This window comes from Crotalus tigris, unplaced genomic scaffold, assembly GCF_016545835.1.
Source record: "Crotalus tigris isolate CLP2741 ecotype Arizona unplaced genomic scaffold, ASM1654583v1 scf7180000017639.5415321, whole genome shotgun sequence".
Taxonomy (NCBI): domain Eukaryota; kingdom Metazoa; phylum Chordata; class Lepidosauria; order Squamata; family Viperidae; genus Crotalus; species Crotalus tigris.
In genome coordinates this window covers 985,542-1,000,565 of record NW_024096532.1, presented here as the reverse complement: position 1 = coordinate 1,000,565, position 15,024 = coordinate 985,542, and the positions used below count along the sequence as shown (strand labels likewise).

The window sequence follows — 15,024 nt, the reverse complement described above, 5'->3', positions numbered from 1 at the left end:
ACAAGTTCATTTTAAAAGCAGATGTGTAAGCAGCGTCTAGCTTTGCCCCCCCCCAAAAATAGAGCAAAGGCATCCTGGAATGTGGAGAACACCTCAGACTCCGTGGGAGCTCTCACCCTCCGACCACCAAAGAAAAAAAACTTTGGGGTCTCTCAGGGAGCCCTGCCACTATCCGAGGGAAACTCATCTCCTCCCCTTCGCCCAGGGAGAGAAATTCCAAGCCGCGAGATGGCTGTTGCTCGCTGTCTCAGCTGGCTTTGACACATTCCAGGGCGGACGGCTGAGAACAGCCGCCATCGGCGCCGCCGTCACAGGAAGTCGATTTCGTGCCATTATAATTTTGAACAGTCACTAAACGAAAGATTGTAAGTTGAGGACTACCTGTATACATCCTTACTTAAAAGTAAATCTAGGGAATTCATGCTGGCTGGGGAATTCTGGGAACTGAAGTCCACACATCTTAAAGTTGTCAGAGTTGGGAACCCTGTCCTAAAAATAAGAGAGAAAGGGATAATAATCAACAGGAATAATAACATTTCTGTGATTTTCCCTTTCTTTTCTTGTTAGCTTCTCCTAGTCAGGATGGCTTTGATTTGGACGAACTTTTAAGCTCTACTCCAGAACTCAAATCTGACCCCCAAATACAAAACAGGTAAGGTAAATGTATTCATTAGTTATACTTCTAAGCAGAAAGTACAGATTGGACAACTATAATTAGTATACACCTGACTAGGAATACTTCTCCAATGGAATAAAAAAACACCTAGGTCTTTCTATCCTGCCATCTTAATCTCAGCATGACCTTAATCTCAAGTTATTGGCCCTTTCCAGTCTCTTTGTCCTTCTGAAGCTATCATTTGATGGACAGTTAGCTCTTCTAGGCATCCCAATTTCTGCTTTGGAGGATCACATACCATTGAGTTTGATTGGCCAGATAGTTAGCTTTTTCACACATCTCTTCTGCAGCTGCTGTTTTGAAACCATTGCAGTCTTCAGAAGGAAAGAGGTGTAACCTTGAGGAGCAGGAGGAAGTCAGATAAAAGAAATCTGACTCTGGGACAGAAATGTAATTTGAGAAAGTGTCTCAGACATGACCCTCCCTAGTTCTCATGAACATAAGGGGGGGCTCACTGAGACTTGCAAGACTTTGTTACTATAACCTTATAATAAAAGTAGTATTAGCTTGTGTGTCTTTGGTTTCCAACTTTGATCATCTTCGGAGGACTGATAACACCCTTGCAAGTTTCAGTGTACTTCCACCCATCACCTCTTTTATTTTTTGTGAAAACTAAGGAGGGTCTTGTCTGAGATGCTTTCTCGGGTTACCGTTTTGGTCCCAGATTCCTTTTTGTCTGACCTTTGTCTTGATTGTGGCTCTTGCTCCTGCTCCTTAAAGTTATCCCTGCGTGGGATAGCCAAGGAGATGACAAACTGATGGCAACTGAGTCCAAATTCTTCTCCAGCAACTTTCCCTCAGCGCAGATATCCTCCCTCACCCCTTCACTGAGTTCTGTTTAGTGTAATGTCAGACATGGCGGTGTCTTATTGGCAGGATGGAGGAGGGCGGGGACTCTTGTCTGTCTATTTGTTTGTGTGTCTGTCTCTCAGCCCTTTGAATACCACCCTCGAGCGCAACATGGTCTCCCTTTTCGCTGAAGTTTCAGGCCTCAGCCCAGACCTCCTCACTGACATGGATGATGGTGCTGATTTGCAGGGTAAATATAATGCTTTTTTCTGCATTTTCCCCTGATTTAGAATTCAGGAATCCTAGCTTGACTTCCAAACCCCCCTGTAACTTCTCTGAGTGGGACATTCTGATTTGGATGCATAAAGAGCAGATGTCAACTGATGTCCATGTCTACTTTCTTTGTAGGAGATGCCTTAGAAACCTTGCTAGCAGAAAACGCTCAGCTTCAAGAAGCACGGTAAGACCGAACACCTAGTTTGCCATCTCAAATTAATGAGAGCCAAAAACCTTGTTAAAAATACATTCAAAACAGCTGTCCATCAAACTGCTCGTGTTTTAGTTGGCTTTAGACCAGTGGTTCTCAACCTTTTTAATGCCGCGATCCCCAACCGGTCGTAAGTTGAGTATTACTCAACTGGTTGTTAAGTCGAGGACTACTCAACTGGTGCAGCACCTTTTGCAGAATGGGACTTTTGGCGGGCTCAGCAGGGCAGAAACAGCCTGGACAATTCCTATTGGCTTTTGAAAGCCAATAGAATTAGATTTTATTCAAGAGAGTCTATTCTATTGGCTTTCAAAAGCCAATAGAATAAAACGGAGTAGCACAGCTAAGGAAAAGGGGGAAAAAATGGCGGACTGCATTGTTTGGCGACCCCCGTGAAATGGTCATTCGACCCCAAATGGGGTCCCAACCCACAGGTTGAGAACCATTGCTTTAGACTTAGCATGCGCTTCTGGATTTTGAAGCTGGCTTTAAAATCTTCATTCCATGGCCATCCATCTCCAGAACTGCTCTGGATACAGCCCGCCGCCATCTTATTAACCGTGTGGAGGAGCTCAGCGAAGAGCGTGAATCTTTACGGATGGAGAATGGGAGATCATTGACTGACCTGCGTAGTTGCCAAATGAAGCTGAAAGAAGCTGAGTTGGAACTTCTTCGGTAAATTTTGAGCACTCTCCTATATTTATTCCACCTCTTCGTCTACCACGCAACACTGTATTTGATAAAACAAAGTATAGCTAGACCTCCCATACTGACTGCCTCATGCAGCAACTATTCAAACGATGGTGCTGAAAAAATAACTTTACAACCAAGGCACACACTTATGACCCTCACAGCGTCGCTCAGTTATTTGATCACCATTACAATCATTACTTGTTATTCTGTGTGTCTGGTCAATTCTGTTCTTCCCCATCCCCAATTGCAGACCAGAGAGATTGGAGAGGAAGGGATTATAAGAGAATAAGCAGGCACACCATACACATCAAAAGAATACACTAGTACCAACTGTTTGCCTGGTGCCCTTGAGGCTTAGAGCTACATGAGCAATAGGGCCAGCATATTCTTTTACCACTGTTTAAATGGTGCATCAATTGTCAAAACAGATATTGTCTACAATTTCACTCTAAGCAGGACATTCATTTTTATCTTAGTATTGATGACTAAAACAGGTTTTAAGATTGAGAAAAAAGTAAAATATCTGGCTATTATATATTATTTCATAATAATTGCGCTAAGATATGCAATTAAGAATGATATGTTGAGATAGGAGAAAGTGTAATGTCATTGTTGGGGAGAATTTCTGTGATAAAAAGTGATTTTTATCAGTGTTTTTCAAACTTTTCATACTTGATAACTTTAAGATGTATGGATTTCAACTCCCAGAATTCTGGAAGTTAAAAGTCCATGTATTTTAACTTTGTCAAGTTTGAAAAACAATTGAATAGACCAGTGGTGGCGAACCTATGGCACTGGTGCCAGAGGCGGCACTCAGAGCCCTCTCTGTGGGCACGTGCACCGTTGCCCCAGTCCTAGGCCTTCAGCTGGGTTTTATAAAACCTTTTCACTTTAGACCTCTGCTGCCGTGTGCAAAAAAAAAAAAAGGTTCAATCAATCAGTCAGTTTCAACTTCTTGCGGGAAAAAAAGATTTTGCAAAGTTGGAATTGATTGATTGAACTTTTTAGTCCCACCCAGTCTGCCGTTACCACCGCATCCACGCCACCCAATGGGCCACACCTGGCCAATGGGCCACATCCAGCCAATGGCCACACCCACCTGGCCCCCGACAATGCATAAGTGGGTTTTGGATTGCAGTTTGGGCACTCGGTTTCTAAAAGGTTCGCCATCACTGGAATAGACTATTGTGTGTCTTTCAAATGTTAGTTGGCTTTTATTTATTTATTTATTTTTAACCCTGGGGTATGTCTTAATTAAAAATTAATGTATGTGTATCAGGGCACTGAATTGGTTATGTGATTTCTGATTCAGTTCTAGGATATTGAACATTCATGGACTTAAAAACAAAACAAAACATGTGATCGTATTTCTTTTTCAAACTTTGAATTTTAGGATCCGGCAGGAATTTAAAGAATCAAGGCGTTCCAGTGAGGAGGGAGAGGTAACCATCAAGGACCCTCATCCATACTTGACAGAGGTGCTGAAATCTTTGGGATGCAAATGGGAGAGGCAAGAGTATAGACTAGCCTGATGCCCTCCAGCTGTGTTGTGTTTCTGTCCAAATGCATCTGGATGGTAAAGTCTGGAGGACATCTGGAGGATACTAAGCTGGGAAGACTGGGTTTCTGGCAAAAGAGGATTCAGAGCTTTGAATGGAGAGAAATATATCTGAGCTATTGAGGCAAGGCTGCCCATTTCCTCCACAGGCTGAGGGGGCGTTGTCCCAGACTCAGAGGTTCACCCGTGCGGAGATGGCCCGTGTCGTGATGGAGCGTAATTTGTATAAAGAGAGGCTGATGGAACTACAGGAAGCTGTTCGACGTGCTGAGCTTCTGAGGTAAGCCATATTCAGGATTCCTGTTTTAAAATATTTTATTAATTTTCCAATTTTACATTTAGGTATTTAAAAAGCAACGTGGTGACTGGGTAATTAGTAGTTTGATAACAAAATCTTTAGTACAAATCTCAAGTTGCAACATCAAATATTTCTTCTCTTTTTCCCTTAATATTTACTGTCTCATATTCAAGCTAGTACAATTCTTATTATATCAGCTCAATAAAAACATCATTATTACATTTATCAATAAATTTTTAGCTTATACGTATCTTAATTACATTCAATCTTCATAGACAATACATATCCTGTTATTAATTTTTACCCAATTTTTAATTTCTCATCAATATTCCAATTTAACCTTTGATATTTATAATTTTCAAGCCTTAGATAACCAAAAGTTCCCTTATCTCAATTCATAATTAAATCTAATATCCAAAATACACATTTTATCTATTTGAATATAATCTTGTTCTATTTCCTAAAAGTTATCTATTTCCCATCATATTAAATCATCTACTTAATGATACAATATCCCCTTTAATAAATCAAAACCATTATGTATATTACGTGGGTTAATCAATAAATCAAACATATTCATAATAATTAATGTTCTTTTTCCTTTTAGGTCTAATTTTTAAATATTAAACAGATAGAGTCCTTATTTTCAATTAATTTCCAAGTCGTTTAAATCTAATGACCAGAATTCCCCTTATCTCAACTTCTCCCTTTTACCCTCTAATTAATAATGTGACGTATTCAGGATTTCTGAGAGACCGAGAAAAATCTGTATCTACAGATAGTCCTTGACATACAACCACAATTGAGCCTGAAATTTCCATTGTTAAGCAAGACAGTTGTTAAGCGAGTTTCACTCTGTTTTATGGCCTTTCTTGCCAGTGAATTGTTAAGTGAATCACAGGAGTTATTAAGTTAGTAACACAATTGTTAAGTGACTCTGGCTTCCCCATTATCAACAGATCACAAAAGGTGATCATATAACTCCGGGACACTGCAACCATTATAAATATGAACCAGTTGCCAAGCGTCTGAATATTGATAACGTGATCACGGAATGCTACAATGGTCACAAGTGTGAAAATGGTCATAATCACTTTTTTCAGTGCTGTTGTATCTTCAAACAGTCATGAAACAAATGGCTGAAAGTCAAGGACTCCCTGTTGTTCTCTGTGATCTTTGCCAGCCCTTCCAGCTTAACCAGGGAAATCTGCCATTTGATGTAGAACTTGTCTTGGCTAACTTAGTCATGGCTCTTCCTAAAAAGCTTGGGTTGCTTCCTAGCCAAACTCTTTGGGATGACCCAGAAATGAGTAGGAGTTTTTCATCCCTTGCTTCTGGTCCAAAGATGTTGTCCTTGCCTACTGTAACAGCATCCCAGGGACCAAAATGGGAGAAAAAGAAGAGAGATAGTCTCTTTTCCATGGCTGATTAAGCAGCTGTAGCTAGGGAAATGAGTTACTTTGGAAGTGGGAATTATAAGTTGGTGAGGCTTGTATTGCAGTCTTAGCAATCTCCCTGATCACATTAAGTCAGGGGTTTTCAAACTTGGCCCTTTTATGATTTGTGGACTTCAACTCCCAGAATTCCTCAGCCAACGTGCCTGGCTAAGGAATTCTCGGAGTTGAAGTCCACAAGTCATAAAAGGGCCAAGTTTGAAGACCTCTGCATTAAGTGTTTTTTCCAAAAGTCCTGTTACTAACTAATACAGCACTAGCTGGACTTTTTCCTTCTATGTTTCTTTTTCTTTTGAAATTGAAATACTTGCAATTTTATTTTTATAGCCCATTTTCCCAATCTATGTTCACTTTGCTTCTTAAAAGATAGAAGTCATATTAAGGTTTGTTTTAAGAGTGCACTTTAGTTGTAAGATTTGCAGGATATTTATGAAATGTAAAAGTGTAATGTAGGTAGTCATTATATCCACTAACCCAATTTACTTAAAAAGCTTTGTTTTCCACTTGGTTACTGTTATGTCCCGAGCCTTGCAAACGGCTCGGGCGTTTGCAGGCAGTCCCGGGCAGGTGCAAAGCTGCCCGGGACCAGACAGGCTGTCGCCAGCGCCATGCACATGCGCGGGTGCTGGCGCGGGAAAAGTATCGCATTTACCCGGGAAATGTCTATATAAGAAGTTGGGAGGTTTTGGGAGCTGCTGAAGCCATCTACTTGTAAGCTGAACGCAGAATAAAGAAAACTGAGAATTTCAACTGCTTCTCGTGTCTGCTTCCCGCCACGGACTCAACACTGGCGACGAAGGTGGGATTGCCTTACACCGCCTGGAAAGGAAGAAGTGTAAGCTTACCCAAGTGAGTCCTGAGCGGCGGAACGGCGTCGACTCGGCAGCTACCCGCCAATCCAGTGCGCATTCGGGGGTAGGCTGGCTGATAGACCCGTCTCCTGAAGATGGCAAAAATCGGAAGGCTTTCGGAATTCGACATCTCACATCCAGAGCGGTGGGAGTCATACGTAGCCAGGGTGGAGAACTACTTCAAGGCAAACCAAGTGAAGGAAGAGAGCTTGAAGGCTGCCATCCTGCTTTGTGTTTGCGGCCAAGACGCCTTCGACATCGCAGAAAACCTTGCAGCACCTGTTCCAGTAGAGTCTGTAAGCTACGCAGATCTGAAGAAGCTACTGAAGGAGCACTTCCACCCCAAGATGTCCGTCATCGCATGGCGCCACACCTTCGAGCAGAGGGATCAACGGCCCGGTGAGTCGGCCAAAGAATTCATCGCCGCATTACGGAAGGCCGCCAAGCACTGCGAGTTCAAAGACCTCGAAGAACGACTGAGGGACCGATTCGTGTGCGGGTTAAGGCATCGAGATCTACAACAGAGACTTTTCGCTAAAGAAGAATTGTCCTACCAAGATGCCTTAAGGGAAGTCACCGCAGAAGAAGCAGCAGGCGGCGCTGTCAAGAACATGCGGCCGATCAGAAACAGTCCAGAGGTTGCATCCGTGCACCAGGAAGACGTCCAAAGAAACTCCCGAGGAGGATCCGGACGAGGAAGTCGACCGTCTCCAACCCACGAAGGAAGAAAAACAGAAGGGAAGCTCTTCAGCTCCGCTCAAGTGCATCGGCTGTGGAGGTCGCCACAGGAGAACCGACTGCAAGTTCCGCTCCGCTACCTGCCGGGCATGCGGCAAACAAGGACACATTGCAGCTGTGTGTCTGGGCCGACGAAAGGTACAACCTCAGGAAGAACTGCGCCTGAAAGGTACCAGATTCCCCAGCCAGAATAGGGTAGGGTTTTGCGCTTCGCGAAGAAGCATCCTTAGGACAGGCACACACAAGCCCATTAAGAAAAAGCTGTCACTCAAGGTGAAGCTACAAGGGGTTCCATTATCTATGGAACTAGACACAGGGTCTGCCTTTTCAATTATCTCCTTGCATACATTTAGGAAGAGTTGTTCCGGTAGTGGAACTCAGGCCAAGTTAAGGCCTTCTGACATTGTGTTAACAGATTTTCAAAATTCAAGAGTGTGTGTTAAGGGGGAGGCCACCCTTAACGTGCAATACAAGAGTTTTGAAGGTCCACTAGACTTATTAGTAGTAGGGGGTGAACGAACGAGTCTCATAGGACTCGATTGGTTTGAGGCCCTGGGGATACACGTCACAGGACTCAACAGTTTACAAACACTCGACCTACAGGAAGTCTGCAAAGAATTTGCAGATGTTTTCAGCCCCCAGCTGGGCACATTCAAAGGACCCCCTGTGTCCTTAAAGCTAGACCCCACTGTCACTCCCATTAGAATTAAAGCAAGAAGGGTCCCTTTTGCTTTAAAGAGTAAAATTGACACTGAGTTAGACAAACTGATCAACAGGGAATCCTAGAACCTGTTGATTCCAGTCCTTGGGAGACCCCCATTGTCACGCCTCTAAAGGCAAATGGGGACATTCGCATTTGTGCTGACTACAAATGCACTCTTAATAAGGCATTGCAGCAACATGCCTATCCTGTTCCTGTGGTCAGTCATATTCTGGTCATCATTCTGGCCTCCCTCAAGGGGGGCGCGTTTTTGCAAAGCTTGACCTAGCTCAAGCGTATCAACAGCTGCCTGTTGATGATGCTGCTGCTTAGCTCAGACTATTGTGACCCACAGGGGAGCCTTTAAGGTAAAAAGGCTGCAGTTTGGAGTGAATGTCGCTCCTGGGATTTTCCAAAGCGTAATGGAAAACACACTGCGGGGCATACCGGGGGTTTGCCCCTACTTTGATGATGTCTTAATTGCAGGAGACGCCACACACATTCTAGCTGAAAGGCTAAGGGCTGTTCTGTTAAGATTCAGGAAATCAGGCCTCAAGCTCAAAAAAGACAAATGCATGATTGGGGTGCCTTCTACTGAATTTCTGGGGTTCAAAATTGATGCTGCTGGGATTCACCCTGCTGAATCCAAACTGACTGCTATTTTAGAAGCACCTAGGCCAAAGTCCAAGGCCGAACTTCAGGCCTTCCTGGGCCTCCTGAATTTCTACAATTCTTTTCTTCCACAAAAAGCTAGTGTAGCTGAGCCTCTTCACAGGCTACTAGACAAGCAAGCAGTGTGGCAGTGGTCACAAACGCATGAGGGTTGTTTTAACAAAGTCAAGGCTTTGCTCACTTCTAACAGTGTACTTGCACATTTCAACGAGTCTCTTCCTGTGTGCATCGCTTGTGATGCGTCCCCTTACGGGGTTGGAGCTGTCCTGAGCCACCTCAGGTCTGATGGAACTCAGGTTCCTGTTGCATATTACTCCAGAACATTGTCTTCTGCTGAGCGCAACTACGCTCAGATAGACAGGGAGGCTCTGGCTGTTGTTGCTGGAATTAAAAAATTCCATGACTTTCTATATGGCAGGCACTTCACGGTCTTCACTGACCATAAGCCTCTGCTGGGACTGTTTACCACACGTAAGCAGACTCCCCAAATCATTTCCCCTAGAATGCTTAGGTGGTCTATTTTTTTGTCTGCATATGATTTTTCATTACTCCACAAGCCTGGGAAAGAAATGGGCCATGCTGATGGCCTCAGTAGATTGCCTCTGCCAGTAGTAGAAGCTGACCCTGCGCCAGCTGTCAACATTCTATCAATCCAAGCCTTGCCCGAGCTCCCTCTTAGTGCCAGGGATGTTGCCGCTGAATCAGGTACAGATCACACACTTTCACGTGTCCGTTCCTGGGTTTTGTCTGGTTGGCCTGAGCACTGCCCTAGTCCTGAGTTTCAGATTTCGTGTCCAAAAGAACTATCTGTCCCTTTCTCAGTGGTTGTCTGCTTTGGGGAACAGTTGTCATTCCACTCAATGAGGCTAGGTCTTAGAATCCCTCCACGAGGGTCATCCTGGCATTGTTCGTATGAAGTCTCTTGCGCGCAGCCACTTGTGGTGGCCTGGTTTAGATAAAGATATTGAGGCTAAGGTGCATGCATGCCACCTGTGCCAACGATCTCGCCCAGAGATGCCCCAAGCTCCCGTGCATAGATGGGAGGAAACACAGTCCCCATGGTCTAGGGTGCACATTGACTACGCTGGACCCTTTCAGGGCCAGTTCTTCTTGGTCCTTGTTGACAGCCATTCGAAATGGCTTGAGGTTGTACCTGTCTCATCCACCACCACTGCAAAGACTATTCAGGTACTGAGGGGGATTTTTGCTGCACACGGGCTGCCAGATGTCATTGTGTCCGACAACGGCCCTCAATTCACTTCCTCCGAATTCCAAGCTTTCTTACAGGCAAACATGATTCGTCATGCCACGTCTGCACCCTTCCACCCGTCCACCAACGGTATGGCTGAACGTATGGTGCGCATCACAAAGGACGCATTGAAAAGACTCACCTACGGGGACTGGCATCACAGGTTGGCTGACTTTCTCCTTTCTTATCGCACCACACCGTCCACTTCTACAGGGAGAAGTCCAGCTGAACTTCGTTGGGGGCGCCAACTTACTACTAGACTTGACCGGTTGCATCCGGACAGACTGCCTTCATCTACCTCACATCCTAGGGCACCTAGACAACTACTTGTGGGTGCCCCGGTTTGGGCTCGCAATTACGGGCCTGGTCATACATGGGTCCCCGCTTCTATTTCCAGGGTCACAGGTCCTCTCTCCTACGAGGTAGCCCTGGACAACGGTCGTGTCCTGCGTCGGCACATCGACCAACTCCGCCCTCGGCGGGACTTTTCAGATGAGACTCCTGGGTCTTTTCCAGGGGGGGAGGGGGACCCTTTGGAGCAAAGGGAAGGGCACGAGCCCATCTCCACTGCCAAATGGCCCATCCCAGGGTTCCGCGAGAGCTCCAAACAAGAATTCTATGAGCCTACCTAATTACCAGGCATCCACGCCTACTCCAGCCAGGGAGTCATCCCGGGGGCATACTCACTTTCCACACACATCACACAGCACTCCAGTCACGGAGGATACCCGGGGGCATCCCAACAAATCATTCCCCGCAAGAGAGCTGGCACACAATCCCCAAGGTTGGCCTGACCTTACCCCAAATTCTACAGGGGGTCAAACATACAGGGAGGTGGTCGAGGAACCAAGTCCCGACTACAACACCTCTAGCCCAAATCAGGGAGTAACTGAGTTTTGGGAAAGTACAGAAACCCACACAAGCCCAGACACAGAACGGGGTTCAGGGAATGGACAGCCTCCTGACAGGTCTTGGATGGACCTAGGAGGTTCAACAGAGACGCCCAGCAGTGGCTATCACTTCAAGGGGCCCGAGGGTCTACAGCTAGGCAGGTCAACCAGGTCACAAAGTGACAGAAGCCCTGGCCTGACGAGCCCGGTGGGCGAGCAAGCAGGCCAGGCAGCGGGGCACAGTCCTTGGAAGGCACCAAGGCAAAATAAGGAGAACAGGCTCACATCTCCCTCCAGTCAGGGAACTCATGCTAGTAACCCAGAGCTGAGAAGGTCACAGAGAGCAAAGAAGTCTCCTAAATACTTAGAGGATTACATAACATTGCTGGCTAAACAAAAGCCAGGTAACGATAGGAGCACTGAGAAGCAGAACACTGCATAAAATAAATGATTATATGTTGGTAGTAGTTTTAGCCCGGGGGAAAGGGGTGTTATGTCCCGAGCCTTGCAAACGGCTCGGGCGTTTGCAGGCAGTCCCGGGCAGGTGCAAAGCTGCCCGGGACCAGACAGGCTGTCGCCAGCGCCGTGCGCATGCGCGGGTGCTGGCGCGGGAAAAGTATCGCATTTACCCGGGAAATGTCTATATAAGAAGTTGGGAGGTTTTGGGAGCTGCTGAAGCCATCTACTTGTAAGCTGAACGCAGAATAAAGAAAACTGAGAATTTCAACTGCTTCTCGTGTCTGCTTCCCGCCACGGACTCAACAGTTACATCTGCAACCAATTAATTAATTATTTTTGTCAGTTTGAAAAATTAGCTAAAAGTAAAGCTGAAGACAGATGACAGAATTAGATATTTGGCCTTAGATACTTCAGTTTGTTCACAATTTTACAAAAAGAGCTGAGTCAAGCTATTTTCCAAATCGCTTGAAGACAGGACAAGAAGCATCAGGTGGAAACTAACCAAAGAGAGAAGCAACCTAGAACTAAGGAGAAACTTCCTGACAGTTAGAACAATTAACCAGTGGAACAACCTGCCTCCAGAAGCGGTGAATGCTCCAACACTGGAAATTTTTAAGAAGAGACTGGACAGCCATTTGTCCGAAACGGTATAGGGTTACATGCCTGAGCAGGGGGTTGGACTTGATGACCTCCAAGGTGCCTTCCAACTTTATTATTATTATTATTAAAAACAGGAAAAAACAGTAATAATCATTGCATAGAAATTTTGCCTCTAGACATTGAATCTTCGGTTTCATTTTCTGAACTAATATTACTATTAGCAATTTCTGGTTTTGCTAAACCTGAAATTTCATTTTTAACCTTTTAATACAGGGGTGTCAAACTGCCGGCCCACAGGCCAGAGGCATCATGGCGAAACCACGCCCATCCCATTGCCGGCAATGGAAAAAAAGTTGCGATACATTGCGACACGTCACGTGATGTTGCGAGTTTGATACCCCTGTTTTAATAGATTTCTAATTTTGACAAGTAAAATTTTGTTCAGATTCATACAAGCTTCTTTGTTCTTTCACATATCTGAGCACAAAATTTCTATACACAGGTAGTCCTTGACTTACAACTGTAATGAACCTGCCCATTACAATTATATGTCATGACAAGTCATAAAGAAAATTATCTCTGGATTTTAATCTTTTTTGCAGTGGTCATTTTTGCAGCAGTTGTAAAGAAAACGCCACAATCATTAAGTGAACACGTTAGCTATGGGACATTTTTGGTGAAACCAGAAGTAAACACCAGTTTTTGGTCAAAACATCATAAATCGCGGTCACATGACTGTGAGATGCTGCAAACGGCCATAAATGCAGACTGGTTGCTGAGCACTCCAAATTCAATCACGAGACAACGGGAGGGAGGGAGGGCATAGGAATTTCAGAATTTGGTCATAATCATCTTTTGGGGGGTCTGTCATAACTTCATACAGTGCTAAGGGACTGGTCAGAAGTTGAAAACCACCTGTACTGACAGCTGGAATAGTGAATGGTCTTCCATCGCTCAGAGTTGGTTAAAAGATGGACAGTATGATTTAAATAAATAAAAATAAATGACAAGTTATTCTAACGGAAGAGATTTTTCCAGGTGTACTTTTTTTTTAGTCAACAAACAAAGCACAAGAGAAAGGAGGGCGACTGCTTTCACCAGTTTTTCCCAGGTGTTTTTCTGAATCTTCATATCTCTAGTCTGTAATTGTTGTAGCTCCCAATTGCCATTCTATGTTTTAAGCAACAGTTAGAACAGAATTAGGAATGAGCACGGTTACTTTCTACCTTTTTCTAGTGGTTCTTCAGAGTGAGAGAATAAATACCATCAATACACAGAGACAGACGCCGCTCAATAATTGTTTGTTTCTTCTTAGGGCTTCTCGGGAGGAACAAGCGATTCAAATGAAGAAATCATCATTTTGGAAAATGTAGGTCCTGCATTTGATATACTGCAGTAGTGAAATCTAGCTGTTTCAGGATTCTCCTGTGGAGTGTCCAACACAGGATATACAGTTTGGCAGCCTGAGCTTCATATTTTCTTTTTCTTTTGAAACAAAGACCATTTCTTGGTCTCCTGGGTGCAAGCATTAACTTGAAATTATGTGGGAGGACAAGTAATATTTCAGAAGCAGTAGCTAATGATTTTTAGCTGGGCAGCCCCAACTGCTACGATTGCTAGGAGCAGAAAGGGAACGAAACTTTGCAGGCAAATGGTTTCTGTGCTTCTGTTTGTTTGTTCAGGTCACTGAGGTCTTCTGCCCTTAGTGCAGGAAACTATTAGGACTTGCTTTCAGATTTTTGCTTCTTTTTTTAGGATGGACCCTTTGCCCTTCTCTTTCTTCTAACCATATTGGTTTTCCTCCACTCTGGCAGTTTTGATCGTCTGTTCAGCCCATCAGATGCTCTTGAGAGCGCTGTGGCCTCTCCTCTACCACCGGGGAGGTCCCGGCCTAGCCGCCACAGCCAAAGAGATTCAGGACGGAACACACTGAGATTCATCCCACGAGCAATCTCACCCTCTGAGTAAGTTTACAAGACTGTAAACCCAAATTCTTAATTCTTCCTATCAGGAATCCTTGGGAATATAATGCAAGTGTGTTTGACTATGTTTTTACCACTAATCTGCTTTTCTCAGATTTGATTGTGCTGTTTGCTCAAAGTTTGGGTATTTTTCCTTTGGGATACAGGTAGTCCTCGACTTAACAATAGTTCATTTAATGACCGTTCAAAATTACAACAGCACTGAAAAAAAGTGACTTATGACCATTTTTCACACTTACAGCCACTGCAGTATTCCCATAATCGTGTGATCAAAATTTGGACGCTTGGCAACTGGCTCACATTTATGATGGTTGCAGGTGATGACAGGATCAGGTGATCACTTTTTGTGATTTCCTGACAAGCAAAATCAATGGGAAAAGCAGATTCACTTAACAACCATGATACTAACTCTATAACTGCAGTGATTCACTTAACAACTGTGGCACAAAAAATTATAAAATGGGGCAAAATTCACTTAAATGTTTCACTAAGCAACAAAAATTCTGGGCTCAGTTGCGGTCCTAAGTCAAGGACTATCTGTATTTTTCTTTCTCGCCTGTTAATCTAAAAATCTTTTTTTCACTTCATCTGGGAGTGATGCTTTGAGACTTTATGCAGACACGCACCTTCTCCCAGAATACTACAAACTTACCTGTTTGTGATGGAATGGATTGTTTGTCCATTTAACACAGGGCTGATGGCTCCCCACAGCAGAAGCGGCGAGAACTGTATGGTGAGATCCGCTCACACATCTGGCAGGAACATGGTCGGGCACAGATCCATGGATGGAGCCAGCCACGTTCATTTCAGGTAAGGATTTTTGGCATGCACACCAGAATCACATGCTTTGAGGTTACCCTACTTACATAAATCCCATGTTGTGCACTAGTTCTCTTGAATTAATGCTTTTAATGTGAACTTATCTAGC

At 44.3% G+C, this 15,024-nt stretch overlaps 1 protein-coding gene across 2 annotated transcripts in view; it reads left to right on the top strand.

Annotated features, from left to right (window-relative positions):
* The window catches only part of LOC120304449 (C-Jun-amino-terminal kinase-interacting protein 4-like), a 43,628-nt gene that overhangs the window by 12,671 nt on the left and 15,933 nt on the right, over positions 1-15,024 (top strand). For both annotated transcript variants that reach the window (XM_039335023.1, XM_039335022.1), the window contains exons 7-15: positions 568-652; positions 1,609-1,715; positions 1,874-1,925; positions 2,475-2,627; positions 4,039-4,087; positions 4,353-4,483; positions 13,430-13,483; positions 13,929-14,078; positions 14,789-14,906. In XM_039335023.1, the coding sequence (XP_039190957.1) occupies positions 568-652; positions 1,609-1,715; positions 1,874-1,925; positions 2,475-2,627; positions 4,039-4,087; positions 4,353-4,483; positions 13,430-13,483; positions 13,929-14,078; positions 14,789-14,906 (899 nt within the window). The remainder of the gene's footprint in view (positions 1-567; positions 653-1,608; positions 1,716-1,873; positions 1,926-2,474; positions 2,628-4,038; positions 4,088-4,352; positions 4,484-13,429; positions 13,484-13,928; positions 14,079-14,788; positions 14,907-15,024) is intronic.